The 16,153-nt window shown below is 32.4% G+C and overlaps 1 protein-coding gene across 2 annotated transcripts; it reads left to right on the top strand.

The window, feature by feature from the left end:
- Positions 1 to 3,540: 3,540 nt before the first annotated feature.
- LOC101213713 (serine/threonine-protein kinase STY13) lies at positions 3,541 to 12,354 on the top strand. 2 transcript variants are annotated; one of them, XM_004152798.3, is made up of 3 exons: positions 3,541 to 3,780; positions 4,351 to 5,334; positions 11,637 to 12,354. In XM_004152798.3, the coding sequence occupies exons 2-3, from the start codon at positions 4,433 to 4,435 to the stop codon at positions 11,974 to 11,976; spliced, it is 1,242 nt and encodes a 413-aa protein (XP_004152846.1). In that variant the 5' UTR covers positions 3,541 to 3,780; positions 4,351 to 4,432; the 3' UTR covers positions 11,977 to 12,354. The 2 variants fall into 2 exon arrangements, with proteins under 2 accessions (XP_004152846.1, XP_011648979.1); XM_011650677.2 differs by having other exon boundaries at positions 3,541 to 3,813.
- The last annotated feature ends 3,799 nt before the right edge of the window (positions 12,355 to 16,153 follow it).

Here is a 16,153-nt window from a genome sequence, read left to right as displayed (position 1 = left end):
TTTTTAAATATTTCTTCAAAATAGATTATTTTATAAATGAAATTTTTTAAAATACATTATTTTAATTTGTCAAACACTACCACTTTTTTCAAAATATCGAATTAAACAAATCTCAACCAAACATACCGTAAGTTCGTATAAGATTAGTATTTTGGAAAGGTAAGATTAAGAAAGAAGAAGAAGAAGAGAGAAATTGTTTTTATCATAATTGGTTTGTTATTTATTATTACCTAATAAAGAAAAAGATTATTATTTATTTATTACTTAAATCACTTATAAAGTAAAAACAGAATTTGTTTGAAACGTATGAACAATTGATGAATGTTTAACCTTTATATTTGGCAAGCTGATGTGTTTTCTTAACCACATTCCCATTTCTCTCCAAATAAGAAAAACAAATTAGGTGATGCATTTTTTACCTTATATTTGGCAACCTTACTCTCAATTTTAAATCTTATGCTATTACAGCTCTTTTTTTAAAAAAATAATTCTATTCATTTATACGTTACACTTCGACCACCGCTACATACCATAAATTAAAGAACAAATATCAATTTATATCATCAACTTTGAAGTTTTATCAATTTAAACTTTGAATTTTTAAGTTATTAATCTAACATTTTTAAAAGAATTGTAAATATAGCAAAATCTAAAGAGTTCATTAGTGATATACTTTGATATATTTGCCGTTGTAATTACCTAACTAATAATTGTATTAATTTTTATACCTTAAATGTTCATAAATGCGTTAATTTAAACCGTGAACTTTGTCATGACATAGTGTTAATTGACTATGGTCTTTGAACTGAACTAGTTGAACACTTATCCAATTTGTTGAGTCGTAGAACTTAAAATTTGGAATTACATATCTTGTTTAGATAAATTAATTGTCATTTTCGAGGATAAGCGGCATATGAACAATCGATGAACTTAGGTTAGTGACGTTTTTGATAGACAATGTAAGTGAAGACAAAAAATTTCATTTGATTTAAGTTGTAATCAAATGGTTTTATTAGTGAAACTTAAATCAAATATATTGATTAATGATAAAATCTAATTTAAAAAGAGTTAAACATAATCCCAAAATTGATGATTTTCTTTGTTACTAAACTAAATGTTGAATTCGTAACTTTGAATTTGAATAAATATCTTATCACTCGAAAGACTCTTATTTGAAACCATATCACATGTGCATTTAATACATGGACATATTATACATGCTTATTATGAAATAGAATAAAGTTTGAAGTATATATATGTATTTTTCGTTGATTTAAAAAGAAAACTTTGATAATTGTTGCATTTATGTGCATTTATTATCTTAAAAAAACAATGTTACAATTCTAAAGTTAGACTTTTATAGAAATTCATTCTATGATTTATTTTGTTATTAATACTTGATCTTTGTCCAAATTTTAAATGGGTAAAACTTTGAATAAAAGTTGTCATTCATTTTAAGTTTAAATAATCAATTGGATATTGTGATGTTCAATGGAAAATTTTGAAAAAAAAAATAAACAAATGACTGTAAATGGTAAAACGATGAAAATATTTATAAAATATAATAAAATAGAAGTCTATCTCTAACTAACGTTATTAGAATCTTTTTTTTTTTAATATTTAGTTCATTTTGCTAGATTTAAAGATTTCCTAATAAAAATGTTTTTAAATGTAAAAATGGGTTTTAGTAATTTCAAAGAAAAAGAATAAAAAGGTTACCTTAAAGGTTAAAAAGCACCGTTCTTATTTTGTAGATAATATACTTATAAGCATGGACAAATGTGAGGTTTAATGTATATGTCTATTTGGTTTATGAGTTTACGACAGTTCAAGTTCAATCTTCAAAGTTTGAAAAATGGTTCATTAGCTGTTAGTGGACTTTTACGCGTTTCTAAATGGAGGAATTGACCTTTGTAAATTTCAAATTTTAAGAGAGTAAAGAAATAAACATATAGCAGTTGAAAATATTTCTACATGGAAGAGGAGAAGCATTGGGGACGAGGAGCTAGAGAAGAAAGACAAAAGAAAATAAAATAAAGCAACACAAATGAATATAAAATTATTAGAATAATTGCTATTTTAGTGACATGTCATTTTTCCGTCAACTTCAACGTAGGAACAATTTAGAACTATTTGTCAACTTCAACGTAGGAACAATTTAGAACTATTTTTCAAACCTTGAAAAATACAGTGTCACTTTTGAAACTTTAGAGACTACAATAACATTTAACTCTTTAACGATCAAAAACTACATTTTACTAATAGACAATAAAAAAGTATTTGATGATTGCTTTTATTAATTAGATTTATTTTAGTTTAAACTTAAATATTTGAAAAAATATGTGAATTGTATTTAAATTGAGATTAGGATAAACGTTCTGATACGAGTTAGGAGTATAAATATTCAATTTGGACATTTAGAAGGTGTGAGATAATGAATGAGTTATTATAGTTTGAATAAGATAGTTTGTGTTTGATGTGTAGATTAATTTAGTTTGGGTTATAATAGTATATAGTTGGTGTGCACATTATTTTAGTTTGATAAAAAAAAAATAGTAAACACTGTAGCAAATAGTACATAATATGAAGGTCAAGTAGTAAAAACGGTAACAAATTGAGAATTTTGAAATAATGTTTACTGTACCTAATTGGAGACTTATAGTATAACAAGATGTAGTTATTATACTCATAGATTGAAGGTAAAAATTGAAAAAATGATGTTTTTAATTTAGTAGAAAATGATATACTTATTAAAGGTTAGTGATAAAGCTCGATCCGCACGTTCAATGCAACAAACCGATGTAACACTTGTCCAATTTACCTGTCAGAAAATTAAAACTCAAATGACTTTGTTACTTATTTTAGACTATATATCTAGCTTAGATTCACTTTTAACGTACATCTAAGATAAAACATAAATCGTCATTATGAACGATCGTAGACGTACGGATAATTGATGAACCCACGTTAATGATCTTTTTGATAAACGACACATATACGACAAAAAAAAAAGATCTCATCCATTTTATCTTATCCATTAAATTTATCAAATATCTTTATTTAGAATTATGATCGGAAGACTTAAGTGATGTTAGATTAATTTTTGTAACGAGAATAATTTTTTTTACAATAATTAATGGAATTTAAATTAACATTTTTGAGGTGAAAAGATGAATTAATCTAATTATCACCATTTATTTTTAATTTTTTGAAAAAGTTAAAAAGCATAAGAAATTTTGTGTATAAGATTAATATTTAGGAAAGGTAAGGTTAAGAACAAGGCAATAAAGGCACAAACAAGAAACATTCAACTACAAACGCGTCTAGTGAGAGTAGGATACAACCCTATAAAGACTCGCCGTGGCGATTTATAATTGGATGTCGGCGAGATAATTTCAACGACAGTACCACGACCGGCGGGGGTAGTAAGGTATGAGTGTACACAGGGAATAGTTCCTCTCCAGTCTTTGTAATAAATTTATAAAATTAAAATCAAAACGAAGAAGAAAAAAAAAAAAAGAAGAAGAAATAAAATGGAAAAACGGGAGCAAGAAGACTTGTGAAACTCTCTCTCTCTCTCTCTCTCTCTCTCTGTAGTTCATAGCCAATTTCCTCCTCTCACTTTCTTCTTTCCTCCTTCTTCTTCGTCTTCATACTCAACTTGAGCGATTTCTCTCCTTTTTCATCTCTTCTTTTTCGATTCGATCTGTTTTTAGCTTCTTCAATTTGTGATGAAGACTTGACAAATCGGAATCCCCACGCTTTGACCTCCTGATCGAGGTATCTTTTTGACTTTAGCTTCATAAATTGAGGGTATTCTTCCATCTTCGATTATCAGATATGTTTTTTTTTTTTTTTTTTCTCCTTTTTCTTGTGGTAGTTTGTTTTGATGTTCGATACATGAGTTGAGTTTTGGGTTCTGGTAATTTCATGTTAATTTTGGTGTTTACAACTTCTTCTTCTTCTGGGTCGTTACTGAAGTCTTCGAAATACTATTCTTTTTCTTTTTTGTTACTGTTTGGGGATGGTTTCTGTGGGGGTTTTGACTTAATTGGTTTGGATTTTTTAGTTAGTGTTGTGAATCTTTTGGTTTTGAAAATGGTTGGAAATCTTCATATATGTTTTCTTTTTTTGAAGTTGGGGTTTATGCTATTTGTTTTTGTTTTGTGGGTTTTCTTTCTCCTGCTTGATAAGTTTCATGGAGGTTTGTGTAGACTTGTTTGTTTTTTTCGTTTTTTTTTTTAGTACGCTACTTGTTAGTTGTTATTTTGTTTGATAAGACTGTAATATAAATACTTGTTTTTACTAAAGAAATGATCTTTGTGTTTCCATTTGGTTGTTTGGTTACAGATTCTACTTGCCGGCTGTGAACCTAGCATCGGTGATGCTAAAGATATAAAGGGAATCAAAAGGGTTCTCGTAAAGTAGAAAAATGTTGGAGGGTGGTCAAAAATTCCCTGGAATGATCGATTTAAACGAGCATGCATATGATCTATCGCAAGGGTTTTACCATAAACTTGGTGAGGGAACCAACATGTCTATTGACAGCTTTGCAAGCTTGCAAACGAGCAACGATGGAGGGTCAGTTGCCATGTCTTTAGATAACAGCAGTGTAGGATCGAACGAGTCTCACACTCGGATCTTAAATCACCAAGGCTTGCGACGGCGTGCAAATGACAACCATACTTTTCAACATAGTGTTAACCGTCGTGGAAGAGTTACACATCACCTGAGTGATGATGCGCTAGCCCGAGCTTTATTTGATAGCAATACACCCACTCAGGGTCTTGAAAATTTTGAGAAGTGGACTCTTGATTTAAGAAAGCTTAATATGGGAGAGGCTTTTGCTCAAGGTGCCTTTGGGAAACTCTACAGAGGTACTTATGATGGTGAAGATGTTGCTATCAAGATCTTGGAGAGGCCAGAGAATGACCTGGAAAAGGCTCAGTTAATGGAGCAGCAATATCAACAGGAGGTGATGATGCTTGCTACTCTAAAGCACCCAAATATTGTCCGGTTTATTGGATCATGCCATAAGCCGATGGTTTGGTGCATTGTTACTGAGTATGCGAAGGGCGGTTCAGTTAGGCAGTTCTTGATGAGGCGACAAAGTCGTTCTGTCCCGCTGAAATTAGCTGTCAAACAAGCTTTGGATGTTGCCAGGGGGATGGAATATGTTCATGGCCTTGGGCTGATACACAGGGACTTGAAATCAGACAACCTTTTGATTTTTGCTGACAAGTCTATCAAAGTTGCTGACTTTGGAGTGGCCCGGATTGAGGTGCAGACAGAAGGAATGACACCTGAGACTGGAACCTATCGCTGGATGGCTCCGTAAGTCTTCTAAACCTTGAATGTTTGCTATTATAATCTTCACGTTTTCCAAATATTTCCTGCATGCTTGTTTGTGGCATTTATTTATTATTATTTCGAAATGGTACTTGGTAGTTTTATCATGATTAAGAAATTATGAAGATTGGCCAAGAAATCGAGATTCGAAAATGTTCAAAGGCCTTTTTTATATAATTCTATGGTTGCTATTTTTACTTTCGAAAAATTATTTAATTTGTTTATTTACTATTTATATTATTGTTGTTGTGATGGATTAAATAGGAGATTCTATTCCATGTTTTAGGTACAACATCCAAAATTTATCAACCATGTTCATAATTTGTATGATCTTCTTTCTTATACAATTAATTGTAAGCATGGTATGGGAACTCTGAAATTTGATTTTCCAGACCAGTTTCGGTATCATTCTCTACTAGATTCTCTGAGAAAATTTTCCAAGCTTATGCTTTTCTTTAAACACTGGTTTGTTTAATGTGCTGATGTTTGTTTCTCCATTTTTTTTCCTAACTGATTCTGATTTCATATGTATTTTTCTGCTAATACAGTCAAGATTATCTCACTCATGACTATTTATGTTAAGAATGCAGTACGAGAGAGGGAATGTGAAATTTTGCTAGAATTATATATACTAACTAATATTTGAAATTTTGCTAGAATTATATATACTAACTAATATTTAGTGGATATTTTGATTTTAACGTCTTAATCTTACCATTTTATTGCATTTGTTGGTTTGATATGTGATTATTTCTTTTTTTGATCTCGGTAAAAATCCATTTGGTAAATTATCACTTACAGATTACACTTTAGGTCTTGAGTTTTTACTTTTGCACCAAACTTGAAATATTAAATACTCTTTCAAAGTAGAACACTCCCGGTAAAGCAGCATAACTCTGTTGCATTTTCATTTTTCACAATGTAAATTTATAGCTTTTACACATATACACATGCACACATGAATATACATATTAACTATACACATATAAACAAATGTATACATACATATTTCTGCAAGTATGTTTGACTGTTGCCCTTGTGGCTCTTTAGGCTTTTCCAGTCACCATTCTTCAGAAGTAGAATTAGTGATTAGATCAGGATTGTTAAGCCAGTTTTTTCTCTCTCTTTTGGCTTTTCCAGTCATCATCCTTTGATCTCTTGCACTGTTTGCTATTTTAGCTTTTATATAACATTCATCTTCCGTTCATTTTCATGCCTTTGATTTTCGTTTCTTGCCCTTTATTTCACTTGTGTGTGTGTTGGGAGGGGGCAGCTAATAATAGATTGTTACATCAGAAAGCATAAGGTCTTTGGTCTTTTATCTGGCTCTGGCTGCTAAGGGGAGATATGGCCCTTTCTGGACAGATGTGCTAATTCCATATGAATGGGGTTGTATGATATTTCTTTTACATCATTTGTTTATATAGGTGGAAGATCAAGATTACAAGGATGCTGGTTTATACTACAAATTTAGAGTTCCTAATCACATTTTATTTCGTAGTACTCTTGGCAAAAGGTCCACCGTTACTGTAGTAGGGTCTCAATTTTTTTAAAAAATCTTTGGAACATATCATCAGTAGATCTTTTATCATAGCATAGTTGTGGTGGGATGTGTGTTCGGAAAGGGCTGGACATTTTATTTCATGGCGATCTAGACAAATGTAACTTGAAATGAGCTGTGAAAAACAATGCATGCTTAATGCCTCACTGAAGGTCATACCATCATTGTGCTCATGAGGCAAAGAAGGCAAGTTGCTTGTGCCTCTCGTCATGGGTGTGTGCTTGATACACCTTAACAATAAGACATGGGTAAAGGAAAAAATATTGCTACATGTAGGTAATAATTCTTTCTTTCTTTGTTTCCCTAACCTTTTACTCCTTATCAATCCTCTTGAGAACAACTATCTACTTGAGGCTCCACTGTTAGAATTTGACAGACAAGTAGCAAACCTTTCTTCCATTCTCAATCTCTTAAAAGAGGTTGTATTCTCGACAAATTCCATAATTTATTGGTTGGTGAGTTTTCTCCTTTTTCTTCTTTCATTCTTTCCTTTTTAAAGTTCTTTTTTTTGTAATTTATTATTCTCGGATCTCCCTTTGAATCCAATTAAGTGGTAAAAAATGCATCTTCACTTGATTTGGAAGGAAAAGTACCTGGAAAAAGAATGATGTTCTATTTCGTGGGTACTTCAGAGGAAAGATTACCAATTGCAAAGTAATTGTGCATTCTCACTTTTGCTTGATCTTCTTGATGTACAATTTGAGTGAGGCTCAATTTGGTCTTTTGAATATATGGCCCAGTTTATCCACCTTCGTTAATCTCACAGTATTGACTTCTCTTGGTTGTTTTGAAGCACGTACGATTATTATGGATCCGTTTGGTAACATCTCTCTTTCTTGTTTCTTATTTTTTGAAAATAGAACTACATTTCCTAACTCTACTGTTTCTTATTACTTCTTCCTTTTTTATTGAACAAAAAAGAAAAAAAAACATATTTGACAACTGTTTTACGTTTGTGGTTCTCTGAAAATTTTAATTTAAGAAATAGAAATTTTACATGAAAACAAAATTCTGTAATTAAATATTAAAAAATATATGTTATATTTACTTTAGATATTGCATTTGAGAAGTGAAAAAAAAAGATGTTATTTATGTTTTGGAAATAGTGATAAAGAAACAAAAAATATGGTTTTATAGTTTCCAAAATTTCTTTACAAATGTGAAAATGTTTCTGAAAAATGTGAGAGAAAAGAAATATTTACCAAAAAATTGGAAAAAGAGAAACAAGAAACTTATCAAACGGGCTCCATGAAACTCGATCTTATAGTATGATTGGTAGGTAGCGATTCTAGGACATTCTTTCCAAACAAGGATCTATCTTCTATTAAATAGCATTTTGTGAGAACCTAATTTGGTGTAGGCAATTGAGTTGGTTTCTTTAAGATGATTGTTCAATCTTACCAGAGGTTTTTGGTTCTTTAGGATCTAGAGATAGAACTTAGACTTTTTGAGTCCTTTGGCGTATATTCTTGAAAATGGTTTATTTTTTCTTACCTGGTCTCTGCTACTAATCATCATCCTCACACTTTTTGCTCAAAGTTCTAGAATTTGAAAAATTTTGAAGGTCAAAATTTTTTTCTGATGGTTGCCCTCTTGAGGACTATATGATGGTCTAGAAATCCTTCTCTTTTGTGCTTTGATCTCAATCGCTGTTCTTTGCAACAAGTGTTTAAGGATCTGGACTACGTTTTTGGAGATGTCCTCCCAAATTTACTCACAAAGCTTGCATCTCCCTTGATGAATTAGGGTTTGGTCCTCTCTATTTAGTAAACAAATTGTGGTTGATTTGTGTAAATTACGAATAAGAAAATATCATGATGATTTAAATGTTTTGAAGAAGTTTCTTGGAGCAAGGGTAGCTCAAAGAAAAAGTCCCAGAAGTCAGTCGAGGAATTTTTTGGCTGCTTTGATAGCTTAGTATGACAACTGATGGCCTCAGTTTGAGGAGCCAGTTTTTTCTATTTCTATTGCTATGTGTTATACATTCTTATCAGGGTGACTCTAGACGAGGTTAGACCAAGGCAGACAGCTGAAGTTTGGTAATTGAGTTTGGTGGTCCGTGGTTAGAGTAGCAATGACTCAATTTCTTCCCTTGGTTTAAGAGAAAAAAACTTTCTTGGAGTAATCTTTTTTTTTTTATAAGAAACAGATATATTCAATGAACAAAAGATAAACAGCCTAAGAGGCAAGGGACAAGAGGGCCCTCCTTGAGAGAAGCTAAAGAATAAGGGCTTTCAAGTTGTTGAAAATTATAGAAAGGCTATAATTACAAAAGTGTTTGGTGTAATTCAGACTCCACCAAGAAGCTGTGTGTTGCAACACAGTCCAAAAAGAATCAAAAGAATTATAGTTATCTTAAAAAATCCTACTATTCCTTTCTTCCCAAATACACCACAAAAGGGAATGGGTAGCACAACCTCACAAGATGTGACTTTTCGGACTATAACCTCTAACTTTCTTGGAGTATTCATGAGGATACTAATTCAATTGTCTCTGCTAAATCCTTAGGTAGTGGTTTAAAACATGTTCCTTTACGCAACTATAGTTTACGTTCTCACATTTTAACTTCCTTTGAATGGGATGTATTTCTTTTCTGTAACATTTCATATCATCAATGAAATTGTTTCTTATTTATAGAAAAAAAAGACCTCCTAGTTGATCCTTCAGTCTTCACTTCTTGGGAAACTCTTTCGTTGCACTCCAATGCAGCATTCCAAACAAAGGGACAGAAGTATTCAACCATAATATCCTCTTTTCGATTTTAAATATCTGGCTATTCAAGCCCTAATCACCAAGTCTTCATAGTGTCTAGCAAAAGCCTTCTGTGAGATGAAGATATCCAGCAGCTGGCACCAGGGCCACTACAAATGAGTTCAACGTGAAAACGACGGGCGGTGTTTTTCTGTATGTTTCACAGAGAGTGAAAGCTAGATTGAGTTGAGATATAGCAGGATTGATTTTTTATTTGGACTTTATTGTTGGTATTAAGACCTCCAAAGGCAAGCAGCTGAAGGAATTCTTTACATTTCTTAGAGACCTGGAGGTCCAATATATTACCAGAGAGAGCTTGGAGAACTAGTTCCTTTGGGTTACACAAAACTATTGCACAAGAAATATATGATTTGTAGATCAAACCATTTGTTGTAGCCATTCACCCAGAGGTTTAGTTCAGCTTTTTATCTAGCTTTTAACAACCTATCTTTCACATTCTCAATGTGTGTTCTGGCTCTGAAACTCCTTTCTGTAATCCTTTGGCTTGAGCTCTCTTCCATAGAATGATCGACATATTTTTTATCCTATTCAATTAAGCCATGATTGAAAATTTAGACTTGATTCTTCGAATTGATTATAATATGGTTTCTGTCAATTTGCACTTTGAGTGATATTGAAAGGGATGTTCAATTATTGTTTTTGTCTATCACCTAATCAGTGTAAATTTGTGAACTGTATGATTATGCTAACATTCTAGCAGGTGACCTATGTTTTGAATCTATGACCCATTTTACCGCATGGTTTTATTGACTATGTCCAACCCATGTTTGTCTTATAGTGGCCTAATTCAGATGGTCTTGCTTCCTTCCCTCCTGTTTTTCTCGCAGCCTTCTTGGGGAGTATTTTCTCTCTTTATCCCTATATTTTGGCCTTCTGGTATTCGCCTTTGGTTCTGAGTGAAACCCAAGCCTTATAAGTCACATCTTACCTGATTTTTGTTTTACTTCAATGCAATACCGTCTCTTATTACATGACTTTAGTTGGTAAACAACTTTTTCAGTCTTGGGTGATGGTTTTCTGGCATCATTGTATGATTTATTCATATGGTTATCCTATTGTCTTTCTTGTGATTTATTCTTTGCTTTATAAAAATATTAACTTACCCAAACCACTCGAGCTTGGTCTAGATTCATTAGGGCTAGAGAAAAAGCCAGAGGCCTTACAGAATGAGTCCAACCTATAGTGGCCACCAACTTAGAATTTATAATTCTGAGTTTTTTTGTCAACCAAATATTTAAGTGAGTAGTTATCTGGTGATATAGTTAAGGATGTGCTGAAGTTGGTCTCAACCATATAAAAAATGAATAAAATATTTTCTTCAAGTATGCCAAGCCAAGTCAATTAAGTTTGGAATAACGAACTCAAGCTTTGATGTTGTGTTGTCTCTGTTTCTGCTAGTGATCTGGAAAAAATTCTACGTATAAATTTGAGAAGTCAAGGGTTGATTTTTCTGAACAGTATTGAATTTTGTTGTTCGAATTACACTATTGTCCTCTTTTGTTTCCCCTTCACTTTACCCCTTTTTGTTTGGAATGGTGTGTTTGTTTCATAAGAAAAAAACGAAATTACACTATAGTTGAGGGTTGTTTAAAGTTTCCATCTGCATAGGGAAACAAATATAGTTCAATATACTTTTATATGCAAATGATTTCATGTATTGACTTCCAACCTTGCTGCATGAAATGGAAAGTTCGAATATAGCATCAAATTTATTTTAGAGCACTTAGTTATTATGACTCACTAACATTTCTAATATTACGAAATTTGTGCCTGTGGTAGCTGATTAAGTTTTGCCAAGTATATGTGCATTTTGTCACTTGTTACCAGTTAGCATGTTACTTTTCAGGGGAAGCTTGCTGATCATATATTGTTAGCTTGTGTTATATTTGGAGTTGGCTTACTTTTTAAGGTTATATGAGGATTTTTTTCTTCTTTTCGTTGTATGATTTTGTAGGGAGATGATCCAACACAGGCCTTACACACAAAAGGTGGACCTGTATAGCTTTGGTATCGTTCTGTGGGAGCTCATAACTGGAATGCTTCCGTTCCAGAACATGACAGCTGTTCAGGCTGCCTTTGCAGTTGTAAACAAGGGAGTCCGTCCTATCATTCCCAATGATTGCTTGCCTGTTTTGAGCGACATCATGACCCGGTGCTGGGATCCCAATCCTGATGTTAGGCCATCATTCACCGAAGTCGTCAGAATGCTTGAGAATGCACAAACTGAGATCATGACGACGGTTCGTAAGGCTCGTTTCAGGTGTTGCATTACGCAGCCGATGACAACAGACTGATATTATGTTATAAAAAAAAAGAAAAAGAAAAAAAAACTGAACACATTGAAAATGTTAAGGTCAATAAGGAAAGAGAGACAGATGAAGAAGAAAGTGGAAAAAGAAGAGGCAGATGCAAATAGAAGGTGATTTGTTGGTGTGCTTATCTTTGTGTATTTATCCTATCAGATTTTAAATTTATCTTTTCAGACATACAGAAAGGAACAAAAGAACACTCAAAAAACAAAAAAAAAAGTTATGATGAAACCTTTGGACCTTCTTGGTTTTGAGTTTCGTATTTTACTGAATTCCTGTTGGCGACTTAACCATTAAAGAGGAGATTTGACGTGTATGTATACCGCTTTTGCTTGCTTTATGTTTAAATTAACCTTTTCTTTTTCCTTTTTAAAATATATTATCAATGGATGTCAATGAAATGTTTAACCTGCATCCCCTCAAATCTTCATTAAATCTTGTCCAAGTCTTTTGGCAGCAACCAGTTGGAATCTTCTGTTCGAATTTTGCAGTGTGGATGGTGGTAGGTATGAAGGGAGTAGTGGCTGTTTTGTTTCTCGTTGTTCAAACGTCAATGTCTATGGTGATAAATTGATGGCAACTTTGAATGTGCAAGTGCAGAGAGGAAAAATGGGGTATGGATTGAAGCTATTTATGAGATGTAATGAAGGAAATGACGAGAACGTTACAAGTTTGGCATCTAAAATACCAGTTCAAACATATGCTATACTTTGTGATACAGGAAAGGTATTTTAGATCAAATTCACAAGATATCAATACTACAACAGGCATGAGCACAGCCACAAGTTAGCCAATGCATTGAAATGAAACTGAACAGAAGTTGTGGATGTTTAGTGGTAAGCAAGATACAACTCATTGTCTTTTCCTATTTAGTAATTAGTACTATGAACACTTGGACTCAACTTCACGAATCTCAGCAACGGCATTATGTTAGGGTACCATGTTGTACTACTCTCCCGTTAATAGCAGCACACAATACCAACATCTATCTCTACCTGTAATTTTTGCTGATTCAAAACCTAGCCCTCAAATGCTTGCAAGAAGTTGGATTATGGTTTAATAGAACATAGAAGCTATCACTTTGTCTAGCTTGTTCCGACTATTTTCACCCAACAAAGATTCTACTTTTAGAGCATCCAATTTATTTGTCGAATCTTCTCATAAAAATATCAACCAATAATTTCGTTGGTACGACTAAAAAGTATTTAAACCATTCTTATGTGTATTGTGATTTAGGTGATCTAGATCCTAAATATAAAACATAGCAACCTAAAGGTGGAGACATCATAACATACCATCTTTATTTTAAAAAAATAAAAAACGAAAACTATAATCTTCCATTTTTGTAATGGTTAACAATAATTACTCGGAAACTACCAAAGTCCCCAAATCGAACTCACTGGGGAACGAGCTCAGCTCTTGCGCATGCTCTATTTATCACCGACTTCATAGGTAAAAGCTTCAATAATCCTCTCCTTGAAATAACTACCCAAAATACCTATTTTAAAGACTTAAAATGGCAAATGACCCGTATTTGAAAAAAATGTGAAACTCCCCTTTGTAGATATCATGACCACGATATTGCCATTTTTTTTTGCTCTCCTCCTCTGCAAACTTCGGTGAAGAGAGAGTGAGAGTGAGACTATGATTCTAGTCCACGAGTGTAATTTCAACCGAATTTGACTAACGGTCATTTGACATTATTTTTCAAAAATTGGATCATTTTGCTTCTATGTGCTAACTCTCAATGAGAGAAACTAAGTTCATATCTCAAACTATTTGCATTTTATCTGTTGGGTCTGATATCATTATCTTGCCATGTTCATTTAAGAAATTCAAGTCCATGAAGTCAAATCTTTGCATGGAATTCAAACGTGGATAGAAAAATATACATTTTGAGATGTATAATGTTCTCATCAAAGACTCAAACGAGAAGATAGAATGAGCGTTAAAGTGGATAGACGACATTGCCTTTGTGCATTGAGGGAATTTTGGAAACAGGGATTAACGTCTGTTGACTTACTTTCTCAAGCAACCTGAACTATAGGAACTCCTCACTCCACTCCACCACCATTTTGCTTCTTTTGTTGTAAATTCATTATTGAAGAAAAAGTGAGATGAAATGAAGTATAGTGTGATGCTGTGATAAGTATGAACAATGTGGATCACATTCGATGACATTTTGTATTAGATGAATTTGGCGTCATGCTGACATTTTAAACTTAGGCCCTAAAGAAGGAGGAGGCTTAAGCCTTCTTGTTGTACATCTGAGGAAGGATAGGATAAGATAAATTTTTGAATATATTAGGGAATAGTTAGATTTAAAAATTCTCATCTAAATTTCACCCAATAATTTTAAAATTGTTGTTGATATTTCAGGGGATTTAAGTGTCAAACTAAAGTACATTCATAAGAATATTTTCAAAAATTAAACAGAGAAGAGAGGACTAAGTGTTAAGAAGGAGGATAAAAGGGACTTATGAAGATTGCTAGAAGATAAGGAAACAAACAATAGAAGCACCATCAAAATTGTGAACTATATATTCAAAATTTCTTTCAATCATCAACTAAAACAAGTTGGCATGTGGTAAGCTAGCAATAGATCCTTGCTACCTTATGAACCTCACAGATTATAGCTTTAATGATCCATAATTGAACTCTTACGTAATTTAAGATTAGGAAAATTTGTGTTCATGGATATAATCAATATAAATAATTAGTTGATCCTACACGAGTTGTTCCTAATTATATTAGTTAAATGTTCGTTTTACTCTTATAATTACCTCTTTTTCGTAAGTACCATTGATGCCTCTAATAAACAATGTGTCACTTGTTCAATACCCGAAATAAACAAAGAGAGCTACTCATCTACTTACCCAATATGGGTGTATGGGTAGGAGTGAATTCCATATCATAAAGTTACGTTCTCAGCTACTTATTGAGTCAGCAACGAGTCCATGTAAATCAAGGAATTGACCTCACTAACAAGAGTTTATAAATCATTTAGGATTAAGATCGAGTTGCACATGAACATGATCATCCTATGAAATATTAATCTCATCAATTGACATATTTTCAATGATGGATTAGGTATTTCGTGGTATGGTTTTATACAAACTTTTCGTACAGAATATCTCATTCACATGTTTTCACACGAGTGATTTGGATAAAAATTGTAACTATTACAAAGTTTGTTGTATTCATAGTGTCACTAAAATAAGGCACTCAACTCTATGTATACACTATAGACCATAATTTAGGTTATTTCTTGAACATAGTTTATCTTGTATGTCAAGTACATATTATTCTAAAGACTAGATCTAATAACCACGTATTAATAATTCATAATTAATAATTAAATTAATGAACTAATAAATTAGCAGGGTTTAGGACACAAATCCCAACTACGAGTTGTGTGTAATATCTATTATCTTAATTCACCAAAGAGAAGGATAATCTCCAAATGCCTAACTTGATCTATTCACTCTCAATAATTGTTTCATTTCTCTTTTCACCCTCTTTTGAGTGGGTGATTTTTTGGATATTCATATTGTAAGGAAAGAATGTGAAAATTAAAACATGAAAAGTGAATTTAATTAAGTATATTAAAATCAATGCTTTTCCAAATTAGATTTAAACTACCAAATTAGACTATGTTTGAGGTGCAAATTTAACCTATATGAAAGTTAAATTTATAGATTCTTTAATTGATTAAATTATGTTTGATTTAGGTCAAGTAACGACTCAATTGAGTTAAAGTGATAAAATTTTTAATTTTATATTTATTTGAAATTTATCTTGTATTTTGAAGAATTACTAAATAACTAGCTACAAATATCTTGTTTCTTGCCTCTCATTCCAAAACGAAAGTTCTCTCCTTTTTCTTCATTTGAGGGTAAGTATCTAAGAGTTCCTTTAAATCTAAATAGCTTGAGGTTGCAATTCTACTGGAGTTAATTGTTGTTCCTAACGAGATGATCGTTGCAACATGCTTACAGTTTGTGCAAAACAAATAATTGTCTTTTAGACAATGCTTGTTAGAAGTGTGTCTGGCTACCTATTGATAACATCTTCAACCCATCTTAAGGTTCTTAGTTATTTCAATTCATACTAAAACAAGTAAAATACCAACAAAGAAAAGTAAAAGTGGGACAAAAGTTGG

This window comes from Cucumis sativus, chromosome 2, assembly GCF_000004075.3.
Source record: "Cucumis sativus cultivar 9930 chromosome 2, Cucumber_9930_V3, whole genome shotgun sequence".
NCBI classification, from domain to species: Eukaryota; Viridiplantae; Streptophyta; class Magnoliopsida; order Cucurbitales; family Cucurbitaceae; genus Cucumis; species Cucumis sativus.
This window is presented reverse-complemented; position numbering and strand designations above follow the sequence as displayed.

Excerpts from the sequence above, each read along its gene's own strand:
- LOC101213713 (XM_004152798.3), top strand. The coding sequence starts at position 4,433 with ATGTTGGAGGGTGGTCAAAAATTCCCTGGAATGATCGATTTAAACGAG. Across the intron at positions 5,335-11,636 it reads ACCTATCGCTGGATGGCTCC|GGAGATGATCCAACACAGGC; the intron begins GTAAGTCTTCTA and ends ATGATTTTGTAG.